We start from the raw sequence: 13168 nt of genomic DNA, 5'->3' as shown, positions 1-13168 counted from the left end.
TGCAGTCGGGTAAGGCCCCGGGACCGGACGGGTACCCAGTGGAGTTCTACAAAAGGTTCTCTGGGATATTGGGACCGGTGCTGATGAAGGCGTTTAATGAGGCAAGGGAAAGAGGGGTCTGCCCCAGACGATGTCACAGGCCACTATTTTGCTTATCCTGAAGCGGGGCAAGAAACCGGAGCTATGTGGGTCTTACAGGCCGATTTCCCTGTTGAACGTAGACGCCAAACTGTTGCCCTCCAGGATTGAGGATTATGTACCGAACGTCATTGTGGAGGTTCAGACGGGGTTCGTTAAGGGCAGGCAGCTGGTGGCCAATGTAAGAAGGCTGTTAAACATAGAACATAGAACAGTACAGCACAGAACAGGCCCTTCGGCCCTCGATGTTGTGCCGAGCAATGATCACCCCACTCAAACCCACGTATCCACCCTATACCAGTAACCCAACAACCCTTAACCTTACTTTTTTGGGATACTATGGGCAATTTAGCATGGCCAATCCACCTAACCCGCACATGTTTGGACTGTGGGAGGAAACCGGAGCACCCGGAGGAAACCCACGCACACACGGGGAGGACGTGCAGAATCCGCACAGTGACCCAGCCGGGAACCGAACCTGGGGCCCTGGAGCTGTGAAGCATTTATGCTAACCACCATGCTACCATGCTGCCCCCTTTCTGGGGGCATGATCATGATACCCCCTGAAAGTAGGGAAGTGGAGCTAGTGGTCGCGATGGATGTGAAAAAAACTTTTGACCAGGTTGAGTGGGATTATTTATGGGAGGTTCTGGGGCGGTTCGGATTTGGGAGGGGTTTTATTGACTGGGTCAGGCTGCTGTACCAGGCTCCTGTGGCTAGTGTAGGACGAACAGGACGACTTCGGACTATTTTGGACTGCACGGGTGATGACACAGGGATGCCGCCTTTCCCCACTGCAAAAGGCGTTTACGCTGACTATATAGCTGCTGGCAATTGCTCTGAGGGCCTCAAGGGGCTGTCCTGGGGGGTGGGGGTGGAGCACAGTCTTGTTGTATACAGACGACCTGCTTCTGTATGTTTCATTTCCAATTGAGGGGGTGGAAGAAATCATGGGAATTCGGCTGGTTTTCAGGGTATAAGGCAAGGGGTCTGGAGAGGCGACAGTTTCAGGTATCTAGGTATCCAAGTGGCGCGGGATTGGGACCAGGTACATAAATTGAACTTTGCCCGGTTGGTGCATCAGATGAAAGATGATTTCCGGAGATCTGATGCGCTCCCGTTGTCTCTAGCTGGTAGAGTCCAAACAGTGAAGACGGTCCTCCCGAGATTCCTGTTTGTATTTCAATGTCTCCCCATCTTCATTTTTTAAGCGGGTTAATAAAGTTACTTCTGTTGCCTCAGACCAGCACTGTATGTTTTACAGAGGTCAGAAGAGGGTTTGAAGGTCATTCATGACCTTACTCGAGGTTGTTTGTCACTGGGGGAAGGACTTAAAAGGGGGGGGGGGGGGGGGGGGGGGAGGAGAAACTACAAACTGTTGACTATGCTTTGATGGACAACATATTCTGTTGCTTGTGTGTTTGGAATAAAATATTTTTTTTTAAAAAAGGCAAATGGGCTGTTGGCCTTCATAGTGAGAGGATTAAAGTACAGGAGCAGGGAAGTCTTCCTGCAATTATACAGGACCTGAAGTGAGGCCACACCTAGAACCTTGTGTGCAGTTTGTCTCCTTATCAGAGGAAGGATGTTCTTGCTTTAGAGAGTGCAGCAAAGGTTACCATGACTGACATAGCAGGAGATATTGAATCAGTCAGTTAGGATTGTATTCACTGGAGTTCAGAAGCATGAGGGGAGGGTTCTCAGAAACCTATAAAATTGTAACAGCACAGTGGTTAGCACTGCTGCATACAGCACTGACCCCAGGTCACTTTGTTGCATTTGCATTCTCTCTGCATGGGATTCACCCCCACAACCCAAAAATGTGCTGGTTAGGTTGATTGGCTACATGAAATTGCCCCTTAATTGGAAAAAAATAATTGGATATTCTAAATTAATTTTTTTTTTTTTAATTCTAACAGGACTAGACAGGGTAGTTGCAAGAATGATGTTTCGAGTGGTGGGGGATGTCCAGAACCAGGGGCCAGTGAGCAGGGCAGACGATTTAGGACCAAGACGAAGAGAACTTTCTTCACAAGAGTGGACAGACTCAAAGGGGCAAATGGCCTCCTCCTGCTCCTATTTCATGTTTCTATGAGAGCAGGGTGTGATGACGGGAGAGGACACAGGAAAAAGGAGGGGGAGTGGAAGAAATCAGAGAGCACAAAAGGGCGAGTAGAAAGCACACACAAGGGCGGTAGAACACACATGCGCTGGTAGAGAACACAAGGGCAGGTAGAGAACACAAGGGCAGGTAGAGCACACATGCATGGACAGGTGGCAAACAAGGGGCAAGTATGTGTGGGGGTGGGGAGAGAAGGGTGGGAGTGATCAGTGAGTGTGTCAGGAGGAAAAGTGTGTGGGGGAGAAAAGAGATGACCTGTAATCTTGCTTGAGGACTTACTTTATTAAATTGTTTCGCATCAGAGCACCCCATAAATTTCCCTTGAGAAGGGGATCCAGTCAGTTCCTCCTTTCCTGATAAAAGTATTGTCCTGGTAATATAATTCCAAATTAAAAAATTTTTTTTTTGCACCTACTGCAGTGCCTCTTAGTTTTATAATATGGCAAGCAGAACCGTACACAATGCTCCAATTATAGTCCAACCAAAGTTTGATTGATACAAGTTAAACTTTGCTCTATATTATTCCTTTAGAAATAAAAACTCTGTTCTTGGCTTGCTTTTCATATGGCTGGTTTGAATGGCCTGCGTCACAATTCATTTTTGTATTTGTACTTCCAGATCTCTTTGCTCATTTACCTTATTTAGATTTTTAAATATCGCCTTGTTTTTCTTACCAAACTGCAGTCCTGCACTTTTGCGATGTTATATTTCCAATTTCACTGATTAAGGAAATACTATGGTGCCTTCATTTGTGAAGTCTCAGGTGCACCATCTTTGCCTCAACAGCTTCAAATATTAATTTTAATACAAGTTAAACTTTTAAAAAATAAATTTAGAGTGCCCAATTATTTATTTCTAATTAAGAGGTAATTTAGCAGGGCCAACCCACCTACCCTGCACATGGGTTGTATATGTGCGAGTGTGTGGGTGGTGGGAGGGGAAAGAGAACCCCCGCAGACACAAGGAGAATGTGCAAACGCCACACGGACAGTGACCTGGGTCGAATTCGGGTCCCTCAGTGCCATGAGGCAACAGTGCATCACAGTGCCACCTGGAAAGTCAAAACTTTAAACATTACCCAGAACTGGTTTCATTTATGTGGTTCAATGTTTTTTCCCTCAGTTTTCTTTGGAGTAAAACATGGTAGCATTGAAACAAGAGGATCGCTCTCTGGAGTTCTGGTATATTCCAGATCAAACTAAAAATTCAGTAGACTAAACTAATTCAACAAATTAGTGATGCCAATCACTTAAAATGGCTTACATACACTAATTATTTCTAATACTTGTTCCGTTTTGCTTTAATTTTCTTTTTTCATTCTTCTCCCCTATTGTTTTTACATTAACCAATTAACAATGGCATGGAGCACCAAAAGGATATCAAATCTTGCAACAGATATTTACTCACGGTTTAGTTTCAGAAACATACATTAATAATGCATACATCTCTTATGGCAGGATAAAATTACGAACCAGAAAAAAAAAAGCTCTATAGTTCTCCAAAACATACCATGACAGTATATAGTGTTTGTGCATACTGAATCACAAACATGGACAAGAAGTTTCACCAAAAATAAACTAAAAAGGATTGGTGCTCAGGATGATGCAACAGACAGGGGAAGTAAACTTAAAATAAAACGTCTAATTTTAGCTATTTGCAAATGAAAAGTGAAAATCGCTTGTCACGAGTAGGCTGCAAATGAAGTTACTGCGAAAAGCTCCTAGTCGCCACATTCCGGCGCCTGTTCGGGGAGGCTGTTACAGGAATCGAACCGTGCTGCTGGCCTGCTTTCAAAGCCAGCGATTTAGCCCTGTGCTAAACAAATTACCTATTGGAACTAGTTTTTAAAGTTGTATTTCTCCCCCCCCCCCCGGCCCTTAATTGGATGAGACAAATGAGGTACCAAACTGGTTACTGCAGGAGTTACAAGTAAATTATATACTTCCCCGTTGATTCCTGTCTACTAATGAAAATTTAAATAAGGTCGGCAATTTATTGGTAGTATAATCTTATTTTATTAGCATTTTAATTTATATTTATACATTTTGAAGGAACATGTAAGACTAGACACAATTACCACATGGCAATGTATATATTTTTATTGAATTTTAAAATCAAGTTTCATCATTGTTTTAAAATACCACATTAACTGTTTTGGGAGGAGAGGGAAGAGGTAGGGAGAGTATGATCTATATTAGTTCTAAAATGAAAAGAAAACTGCTCAAACAACCTATTTAAAACATCAACAAAAAAGGTAAAAAAAAATGCAATAGGTCACTACAAAACTGTACTATCCATTATATATTTTCACATGTAACATACACTTTTTACCCCAACTGTTGGCACTTGCACATATAACAAATCTTAGTTTGAGGTCCACTTTTCCAATGCATGTTTACGCACCCTATGTGAGGGGAAAAAATGACTGCAATAAAAGGAACTATACTTCAACTGCAAATATCACTGCGGGGAAACCTCAAGTCTTGAGTCCTATGTTGATATACAACACACAATGTATGCTTTTTGGAGAGTTCTAGATAATCAATTCACTTTTGCTAAAGAGTAACTGGATTAAAAATAGAAACAATGATCAACTGATTAATGGTATAAACATTTCTTTCTATGTGTCTTTATACACACTTTACCATTGGAATAATGCTACATCAAGTGACACTGAATCCTTCATAGTAGTGGTTCCTCAGTTACTAGAACCAAAAAATGTGAAACCACAATTCATTTCAGTTGGTTCAAAGTTGGTTTATACAGTTATCTGAATGTTTATTCTGCACATCTGATTTTATTACAAAAAAGGACAAGACAGTTAAAAATAAATTTAAATGGGGTGCAAATCACAAGGTGATGCACTACTCAAAGGAAAACGGCCACAGATATATATCCCTCGTATATTCTGGAGAGAAGTGCAACTCTGTTATTTAATGGTACTGCATGTCTGGAGGCAATAAATGGTCACCTTGGGGTTTGAAAAAAAAAAAATGAAAGTCAAAAAGGTAGCATTTTTAACCCTATTTCTATGGTGCTGAAATTATGATAGAGATTAAATAGTTATGCATTACCTCTGTAGCCTTAACAAATACATAATAAAAATACAAAACGAATATATATGTTATATATATGCGCAACAAATAGTTAAGGTAAAAACTTGTATAGAAAATTACAAAGGGTAGATGCATAAGAATCTGCAATGTGTCAAAGAAGTTTTATGCAATAGTTAACTTTGAAACTTCAAGGTAAATTACAATCAACGCATTCAGTCATTTGGCAGATGACCGTGAACATTTAGCAAAAAAAAAATGGCTTTTAATAAATTGAAAAAATAGATTAAGACTTCAGATCCCATTTTTACAATATTTCTCTTTTATAAAGAGCTTAATGATACACAGAAATGCATACTTTGACATTTAAATGGCAAACAGCTAGTTTACTAATCAGCTTATAGAATGCAGACTATCAGTGACCCTTTTACGGTTGAAATAGGCTTACTTGTATCAGAAAATGTAATGCATTGAATTAGAAAAGGGCTATGAAATTTAATAGAAAACAGATTTATCACAATAAATTGTGTTCAAGATGTACATACTTTCCCATTCTGAATTTGGATCATCCCCAAATCTTTTAATTTTCAAGATTTCACCATCAGTCTTGCATAGCTATTTCCGTGTTTAAAATTTATCATGAGTGCTATTTTTGAAGAATTGCTACATGTGGTGAGTATCTGCAAAATGTACATGCAACATTGCCAGTGTTCAATAGATATATGAATACTGTATTACAAATACATAGAAAATAAGGCATTTTAGTGACATTTGTCACTTTTCCATAATACATGAATTTTTAACCACACTGATAAAAAGACTGCTCAAGAAAAAGCTCAAAATTTACTAGCCTTTTTTACTCCATTATAAAATCACTAACACATTGTTTTTTTTTCCTCTATTAAACTGCATTTTTCAGTCCAGACAGTCATCTCCACCAATAGTGACTAACTGTATATCAGTATTATGTAACATTTCTTCAGTATTTGCATCATCAGAATGGTCAGTTCCAATCCCTTCCATATGGCCTTGCTGAATGCTTGCTATTACAGGAGACATAATAGTTCCTCCTGAAGTGAGGATACCAACGTCAGAGGCAGATGTCACTTCCATTGATGATATAGCTGCACTGTTGTGGCTGGAAAGGTTGGCCCTCTTGTTCTGATGTGTTTTGATGTGCTTTGAAAGATGGTCACTTCTTATAAAGCGCTTGGAGCATTCTGGACAGACAAATTTTTTCTCACCTGGGGGGGGGGGGGGGGGGGGTGTATAAATTCAAACTTTCAAAAGATTTCTCAAGAAATACTTGTATTAACGTAGCACCTCTTACCTCAGTAATTTAAAAAGTCCTTTCAATAAAATGGCTATTTATAATAATAATCTTTATTAGTGTCACAAGTAGGCTTACATTAATACTGCAATTAAGTTACTGTGAAAATCTATTCGCCACACCCCAGCGCCTGTTCGGGTACACCGAGGAAGAATTCAGATTGCCCAATTCACCCAACAAGCACGTCTTTCGGGACTTGTGGGAGGAAACCAGAGCACCCGGAGGAAACCCACGTAGACACGGGAAGAACTTGCAGACTCCGCACAGAGTTACCTGAGCCGGGAATCAAACCCGGGTCCCTGGTGCTGTGACGCAACAGTGCCGTCATTTACACAAGATCTACAGATTTTGCATGTGCAAAGAATATGCAAGTTAATTTGTGAAATCCCTTGGCAGATTGGTGCTCTTATTTTTCACACATTAAGAAACTAAACAATATTCTAAACAAAAGCATAACCTCAACATATTACAATCTTACATCTACATGTAGTTCCTATCAACTGCTTCCAATAAATTCCTATGCCTGCGTGATACCTTCAACTCATGGTGACATTGCAGTGCCAGTTATGTCTTCCAGCTTCTCAGTCTATTGCAGAGAAATTCATGTTTCAAATAACCCATTCCTTTTGCTGTCTAGTTATAAGTATAAAAGTAAACTTAATAGGCACAGAATGAAAGACTTTAAAATGCAACACTCATATGCTGCAGACCAATTATTCACCAGCCTCTCGCCCTTTTCCATCCAGATCACACTTGGCCTTGTCTCAGTGTGAAAAATAGGAAAATGGGCTATCTGCCACCTTTCCCCGTTGGCAAACTGGCATGGCAGCAGAAAAATATTAGGCACAGCATCCATTGCCTTCCCACACCATTTTGTTAGCCTTTCCATCTTGGAGCCGATCCCCAAAGGCACTCGGACAATACTCCAATTCTGAGTTGTGCAGATGAAACAATGGAACAAATGAAATAGGAAAATGGCCTTTAAGCAAAATTTCTGGTTAAGTGGGAAGAATGTCAAATCATATAGCTGCCCTAACAAGAACTTGTATTTCACTAACAATTCAAAATTGTCCTCACCTCAAGTTAAAACACGCATGAAATACAGAAATTGCAACAAAATCTAAATCAACTGATTAGAACAGTTTGCATAAAATAAGATCTGACCACCTTAACACAGTGGTTTTCAAAGTTGTCACGTGAAGACCCCTGCAGATAATTATACTTCCTGGGCTTATTGTCCAAGCTTCTCAAAGACAGTAACAGCTACTCTGAGGAAAAGATGGTCATTATTGCAGAAAACATTGTAAATCAGTATATAGCAACAGAAACAAAAGTTACACTGAAATTTGGAAAATCTCAAATGACCTGAAAGCTCTCTCACTATCCGACACAATTGCAACATTTGACTCAATGAAAACACCATCCTCCTCCAATGCATTATCTAACTTGGTGAGACTACCCTCACTTATTTTCCCATTTATTGGGGTCAACTTGGGAGTCTCCTCCTCAATGCATGGACACTGCTTTTTGCCACTGAACCTCACAGCACATTTGGGGGGGTACCATCCCCATATGTTCCCAGACAAGGATTGCACGGCGATTTCCCGGGAAGTTCAAACTCACGATGGACATTTGCTGCGCGTTGGGAACCATCAAAAATGCAATTTCAATCTCAAACTTCGGATGCTTCCGATTGTCTTACAGCAAAAAATAATTTAAACCATTTCTGGTCACTATTGTTACCCTTACCTGACGCCTCACTACTCCCCTGACCCCCAAGGGGCGACAACTACCCCCAGAGGACTCACCCAAACTCCACAGGACCCCTCAGACTACCCCCACCACCCCAGGACACCCACACCAGCCCCCCCCCAAACCTTCTCCCAGTATGCACAAGCCACCCCTCCCCGTCAACAATACCATGCCTCCACTGCACCACCACCTCCCCAACTAACCACCAACCCTCACTCCTCAGTCCTACCCATTTACCATTCAAACCCACCTTCTCCCTGGCTTGGAAGGGTCTGGAACTTTAAACATACCCGATTTACGGCAGCTAGTGCCGTTCAGAAAGGGTGTGGTTTCCTTGCGTCCGACCGTGCAGACCTTGACTGAAGGCTTCAAGAGTGCATTGCCGTATACAATTCTCCCTGCCCTGATTGGAAGGCGGACTAGCAATTTGACTCAGATTGCCACTCCATGCATGAGTCAGGATTTTCTCCACCCAAGCACTAGCAACACCACAGACATCATATTAACATTTTTAAAAAAATTTAAAGTACCTAATTTTTTTTCCAATTCAGGAGCGATTTAGAGTAGCTTTTGGGTTGTGGGGGTGAGACCCACGCAGACACAGGGAGAATGTGCAAACTCCGGACAGTGACTTGGGATCGAACCCAGTCCTCAGCGAGAGAGGCAGCAGTGCTAACCACTGCACCACCCTCTACATCATATTAATCTTATGGCCCTTCTAGAATCCTGTATCCTTCCTGGAAACAGGCTCAGGTTAAACCTAACTATGAAAACTTTCTTCAAAATGAACCCAAATGATTTTAGACTCCATATCCTCTTTATTATAAAGATAGCATACCCTATTTTTGTGCTATCTTAGCCCACTGTTGCTAAAATCTTTGCCTTTCATCTCCAGACTCAACACTCCTGGTCAAACTCTAAATTTTAGCTCACCAAAACTCTACTCCCCATTTCCTATCCTCTCACCTATCAGCACTGTTCTCACTGAGGATCGACATCTCGTAACCATCTCTAGTGTTGCAACAAGCTACTACCAATCAAACATTTTCTGGCTCCAGTCTCTTGAGTATTCCCCGTTTGTTTGCAAACAGAAGTGGCATCCATCCAATCAGCTAACTTGCTCCAACCTCTGGAATCTCCCACCCGCTTATCCAGATCCCCCATAATTGTATCCGTTATTCACCTTAACTACTGTTTAGCAGTGACCTCCATATTCTTCCTGCTTTTTGGGTAAAGTATCTCCCAAATTTCCCATTTGATTTATTAATGACTATCTTTTCCTTATGGTAACTAGTTTTATTTACCCAACAAACACATACATCAACTCTACATCGATCTTATCAAATGCTTTTGCGAGGTCCCATTTCAATCTAGACTTTCCAAAAATCCAGCCTTTCCTGAAGTCTATTTTCAGCACTGGTATCATGCTTGTGAATCTGTTTTGCACCTTCCCCATTGCTTCTATACATCCTTTTTCAATATGGAGGTCAGAACTTTGTACAGTATCCCAATTGTTAAAAGTAATTGTTTAAACTTTCAAATGGAGAAAATCACAAGATAGGGTTAACCAAATTAAAAGATCACTACAGAAAGTTGTTATTTTGTGTTGCAATCTCTAATAATGTAAGCCCAAAGGTTCCAATTGGGATATCTAGGATAGAAAAGGGAAAATTCTTGAACTGACCAAGATTGGCAATTATCAGGATGTCAACTGGAACTTTCCTTAGTTCAGGTTTAGTATTTGGCCCAAATTTTAAAAAGGAGATTTCTCCTTCTAGACTGCCCTTGCTCAATATTAGGATATCCAAGAGCCAGTTTTCATGGTTAGTTAGGATCACCAACATATATTTGCGCTCTCCATTTATGTCTTCTGTATTACTCACATTCAGGTGAAGCAGAAAATATATCTGAACATTTTATTTATACAGAAAAGGATTTTGCTAGCATCCGATAATAAAACCCACCAAAGTATTTAGCCATGGTAGCAAATTGGTCTATCTCTGCAATCCCAGTGTGGAAAAATTGTTGACAACGCAAAAGTGCACTTTCCAAAGAGCAAGTTATGCGACAGCCACATAGGTGATTACACTGTCTATTCTAGTTTAAAACTGCAGCAGTGTGCCAGAGGATCACACGCTCAGAAACGCAGAGATCTGTCATGTACAGGGAGGTGGAAATGTTCGACAGCTATGTCACTACCCATGTATCTATTGTCCATCAGTCCTGATCCTACTCCCATTGTATGTCAGTGCCTTGCCAGGTTGGGAGCAGAGCTCTGCAGTGCCCATAATTGAACAGGCTCAGCTGAAGTAGTTTCAAACTGGCAAGCACAAATATTGTTACTGCCGTGAAACCTTAAATATCCTTTCAATGGGGTGTATGACCCTTCTTAATAATAATAATAATCTTTATTGTCACATGTAGGCTGACATTAACACTGCAATGAAGTTACTGTGAAAAGCCCCTAGTCGCCACATTCCGCCACCTGTTCGGGTGCACCGAAGGAGAATTCAGAATGCCAAATTCACCTAACAGCACGTCTTTTGGGACTTGTGGGAGGAAACCGGAGCACCTGGAGGAAACCCATGCAGACAATGGGAGAAGGTGCAGACTCCACACAGACAGTGACCCAAGCTGGGAATCAAATCTGGGACCCTGGAGCTGTGAAGCAACAGTGCTACCCATTGTGCTACCGTGCAAGTAACAATTAAATTCCTCGAGGACTATAAACCGACCCAAAGTCAGAAATCCTTCTGCTAAGCATGCCAAATAATACGAATAAGAAAATAATTGTAGCAGTTGTTGTAGCTGTGCTTCTTGCAACTAATTGTGAAGTCTAGCTCTTGGGACTATATTTAGCTCAATAACTCAGACCTCATGAAGTTCTGAGTAATTAGGAATTGATTGAGGAGCAGCAATTCACGTTAAGATAATGTGTGAAATCTACTATACTATAGTTTCAAAAAGGTGAATATGAAATTAACCTGTATGTGTTTTTCTGTGTCGCTGCAGTTCGTCGCTGCGAGTGAACCTTTTCCCACAGAAAATCCAGTTACAGACAAATGGCCGTTCTCCTGTGTGCCAGCGAAGATGAGCTCGAAGATGGGATGTTTTTCCATAGGTCTTTCCACAACCGGGGAAGTGGCAAATATGCTGTTTTTTCTTGCCTAAATTATTGGAGGATCTGAAGAAAAACAAATTCAAATATCGTAAGCAGTTTCAGTTTTATCCTCTGAATCCTGAAAATGTTTAATACATTTTCAAAATTTTCTATAGAATTAACTGCACCAACTGAAAATATTAACCGAGTACTTCCTTCTAAACAACAGTTTTACACACTATTGTATATACAACTATGAGGAATTGCAAAATTATACTTGCCAATTATCTTCAATTTAAATACAAGCAGAACCTAAAAATAATGAGCAATTCTTGCTGTATCTCTAAAAAATTTACTTAATTGATAAATGAAGCTCAGGCTTTCACAGCTGCAATGGTGCACCTTAAATTTCCTCCTTGTCCTAGGTGGGACAGAAGGCAGCAATAATGTTCCTCCATCGGCCCCTGGCTTGTGCCCCGCCGCATGCAAGCACAATCTCTTCCAATTCCGTCACAATCCTACGTGATGTTTTTGGCCTGTCCCATTTACGCTTCCCAGCTGGTGCCCATCTTAGAGCAACCTTTGGTATTTGCTCTTGGAACATGCTTGGCATGTGGCTCAGCCTCTTATCCAGCGCTTCTTGATCTCAAGGACAATGCTGTGGCAATCAGTCTTGTACAAACCTTCATTGGACATTTTATTTGGCCAGATATCATAGAATTTACAGGGCAGACGGAGGCCATTCGGCCCATCGAGTCTGCACCAGCCCTTGGAAAGAGCACCCCACCCAAACCCACACCTCCACCCTCCCCCCATAACCCAGTCACCCCACCCAACACCACGGGCAATTTTGGACACTAAGGGCAATTTAGCATGACCAATCCACCCAACCTGCAAATCTCTGGACTGTGGGGGGAAACTTGAGCATGCGGAGGAAACCCACGCACACACTGGGAGAACGTGCAGACTCCGATTAGACAGTGACCCACATAGATAACTTATTTACACAGCCCTTAAATGTCTCAAGAGGAAAAATAAATGCTGAGCCAAAGGAGGAGAGATGAAGAGAGATGGCTAAAGAGGAGTGTTTTAAGGCATATCTTGAGGGGCAGCTTGAAGGTAGAGTGGGACCGAGGCAGGGAAATATAGACATAGATGCCACTGTCAAAACTAAAAAGCATCATGGGAGCATAGTGATCAAAAACATTAGAGATGAAAAGCGATGGAGGAATTTAACAGATAGGAGAATTTAATTTGAGGGGAAGGAGAACTAGTAACACAGTCAGTGAGAAGCAGTGTAGAAATAGGAAAAATAGAAAAGTAGGGCATTAACAGGAAATGGGTGAGCTGAATAGCGAAAATCAGGCAAGCACTGTCATCGGGTATGCAACGATGCCAAAGATGTGGAAGTAGGTGGTCATTGTGATAAAGGGTCGAAAACACGACTCGAGGTTGGATAGTTTTTTTTTTATTTCATGGGATGTGGGTAGCATTGGCTAAGTTAGCATTTACTGCCCATCCCCAATTGTCGTTCAGAAGGTGGTGAGGAGTTCCATTCTTGAAGTCCACGTGACATACCACAGTGCTGATAAGGAGGGTGTTCGGGATTTTGATCCAGCTACAGTGAAGTGAGGCTGTGAAGTCTGGTTCAGCCCAAAATAGTGAATAGTTTG

General features: G+C 41.4%; 1 protein-coding gene across 3 annotated transcripts in view; it reads right to left on the bottom strand.

The window, feature by feature from the left end:
- Positions 1–4337: 4337 nt before the first annotated feature.
- The window catches only part of sp3a (sp3a transcription factor), a 67038-nt gene continuing 58207 nt past the window's right edge, over positions 4338–13168 (bottom strand). For all 3 annotated transcript variants that reach the window (XM_038789384.1, XM_038789385.1, XM_038789386.1), the window contains 2 exons: positions 11380–11579; positions 4338–6557 (listed from right to left, as the gene is read on the bottom strand). In XM_038789384.1, the coding sequence (XP_038645312.1) occupies positions 6229–6557; positions 11380–11579 (529 nt within the window). In that variant the 3' untranslated portion in view covers positions 4338–6228. The remainder of the gene's footprint in view (positions 6558–11379; positions 11580–13168) is intronic.

This window comes from Scyliorhinus canicula, chromosome 2, assembly GCF_902713615.1.
Source record: "Scyliorhinus canicula chromosome 2, sScyCan1.1, whole genome shotgun sequence".
NCBI lineage: Eukaryota > Metazoa > Chordata > Chondrichthyes > Carcharhiniformes > Scyliorhinidae > Scyliorhinus > Scyliorhinus canicula.
The sequence above is the reverse complement of the archived record's forward strand: the minus strand, read 5'-3'. Positions and strand labels throughout refer to the sequence as shown.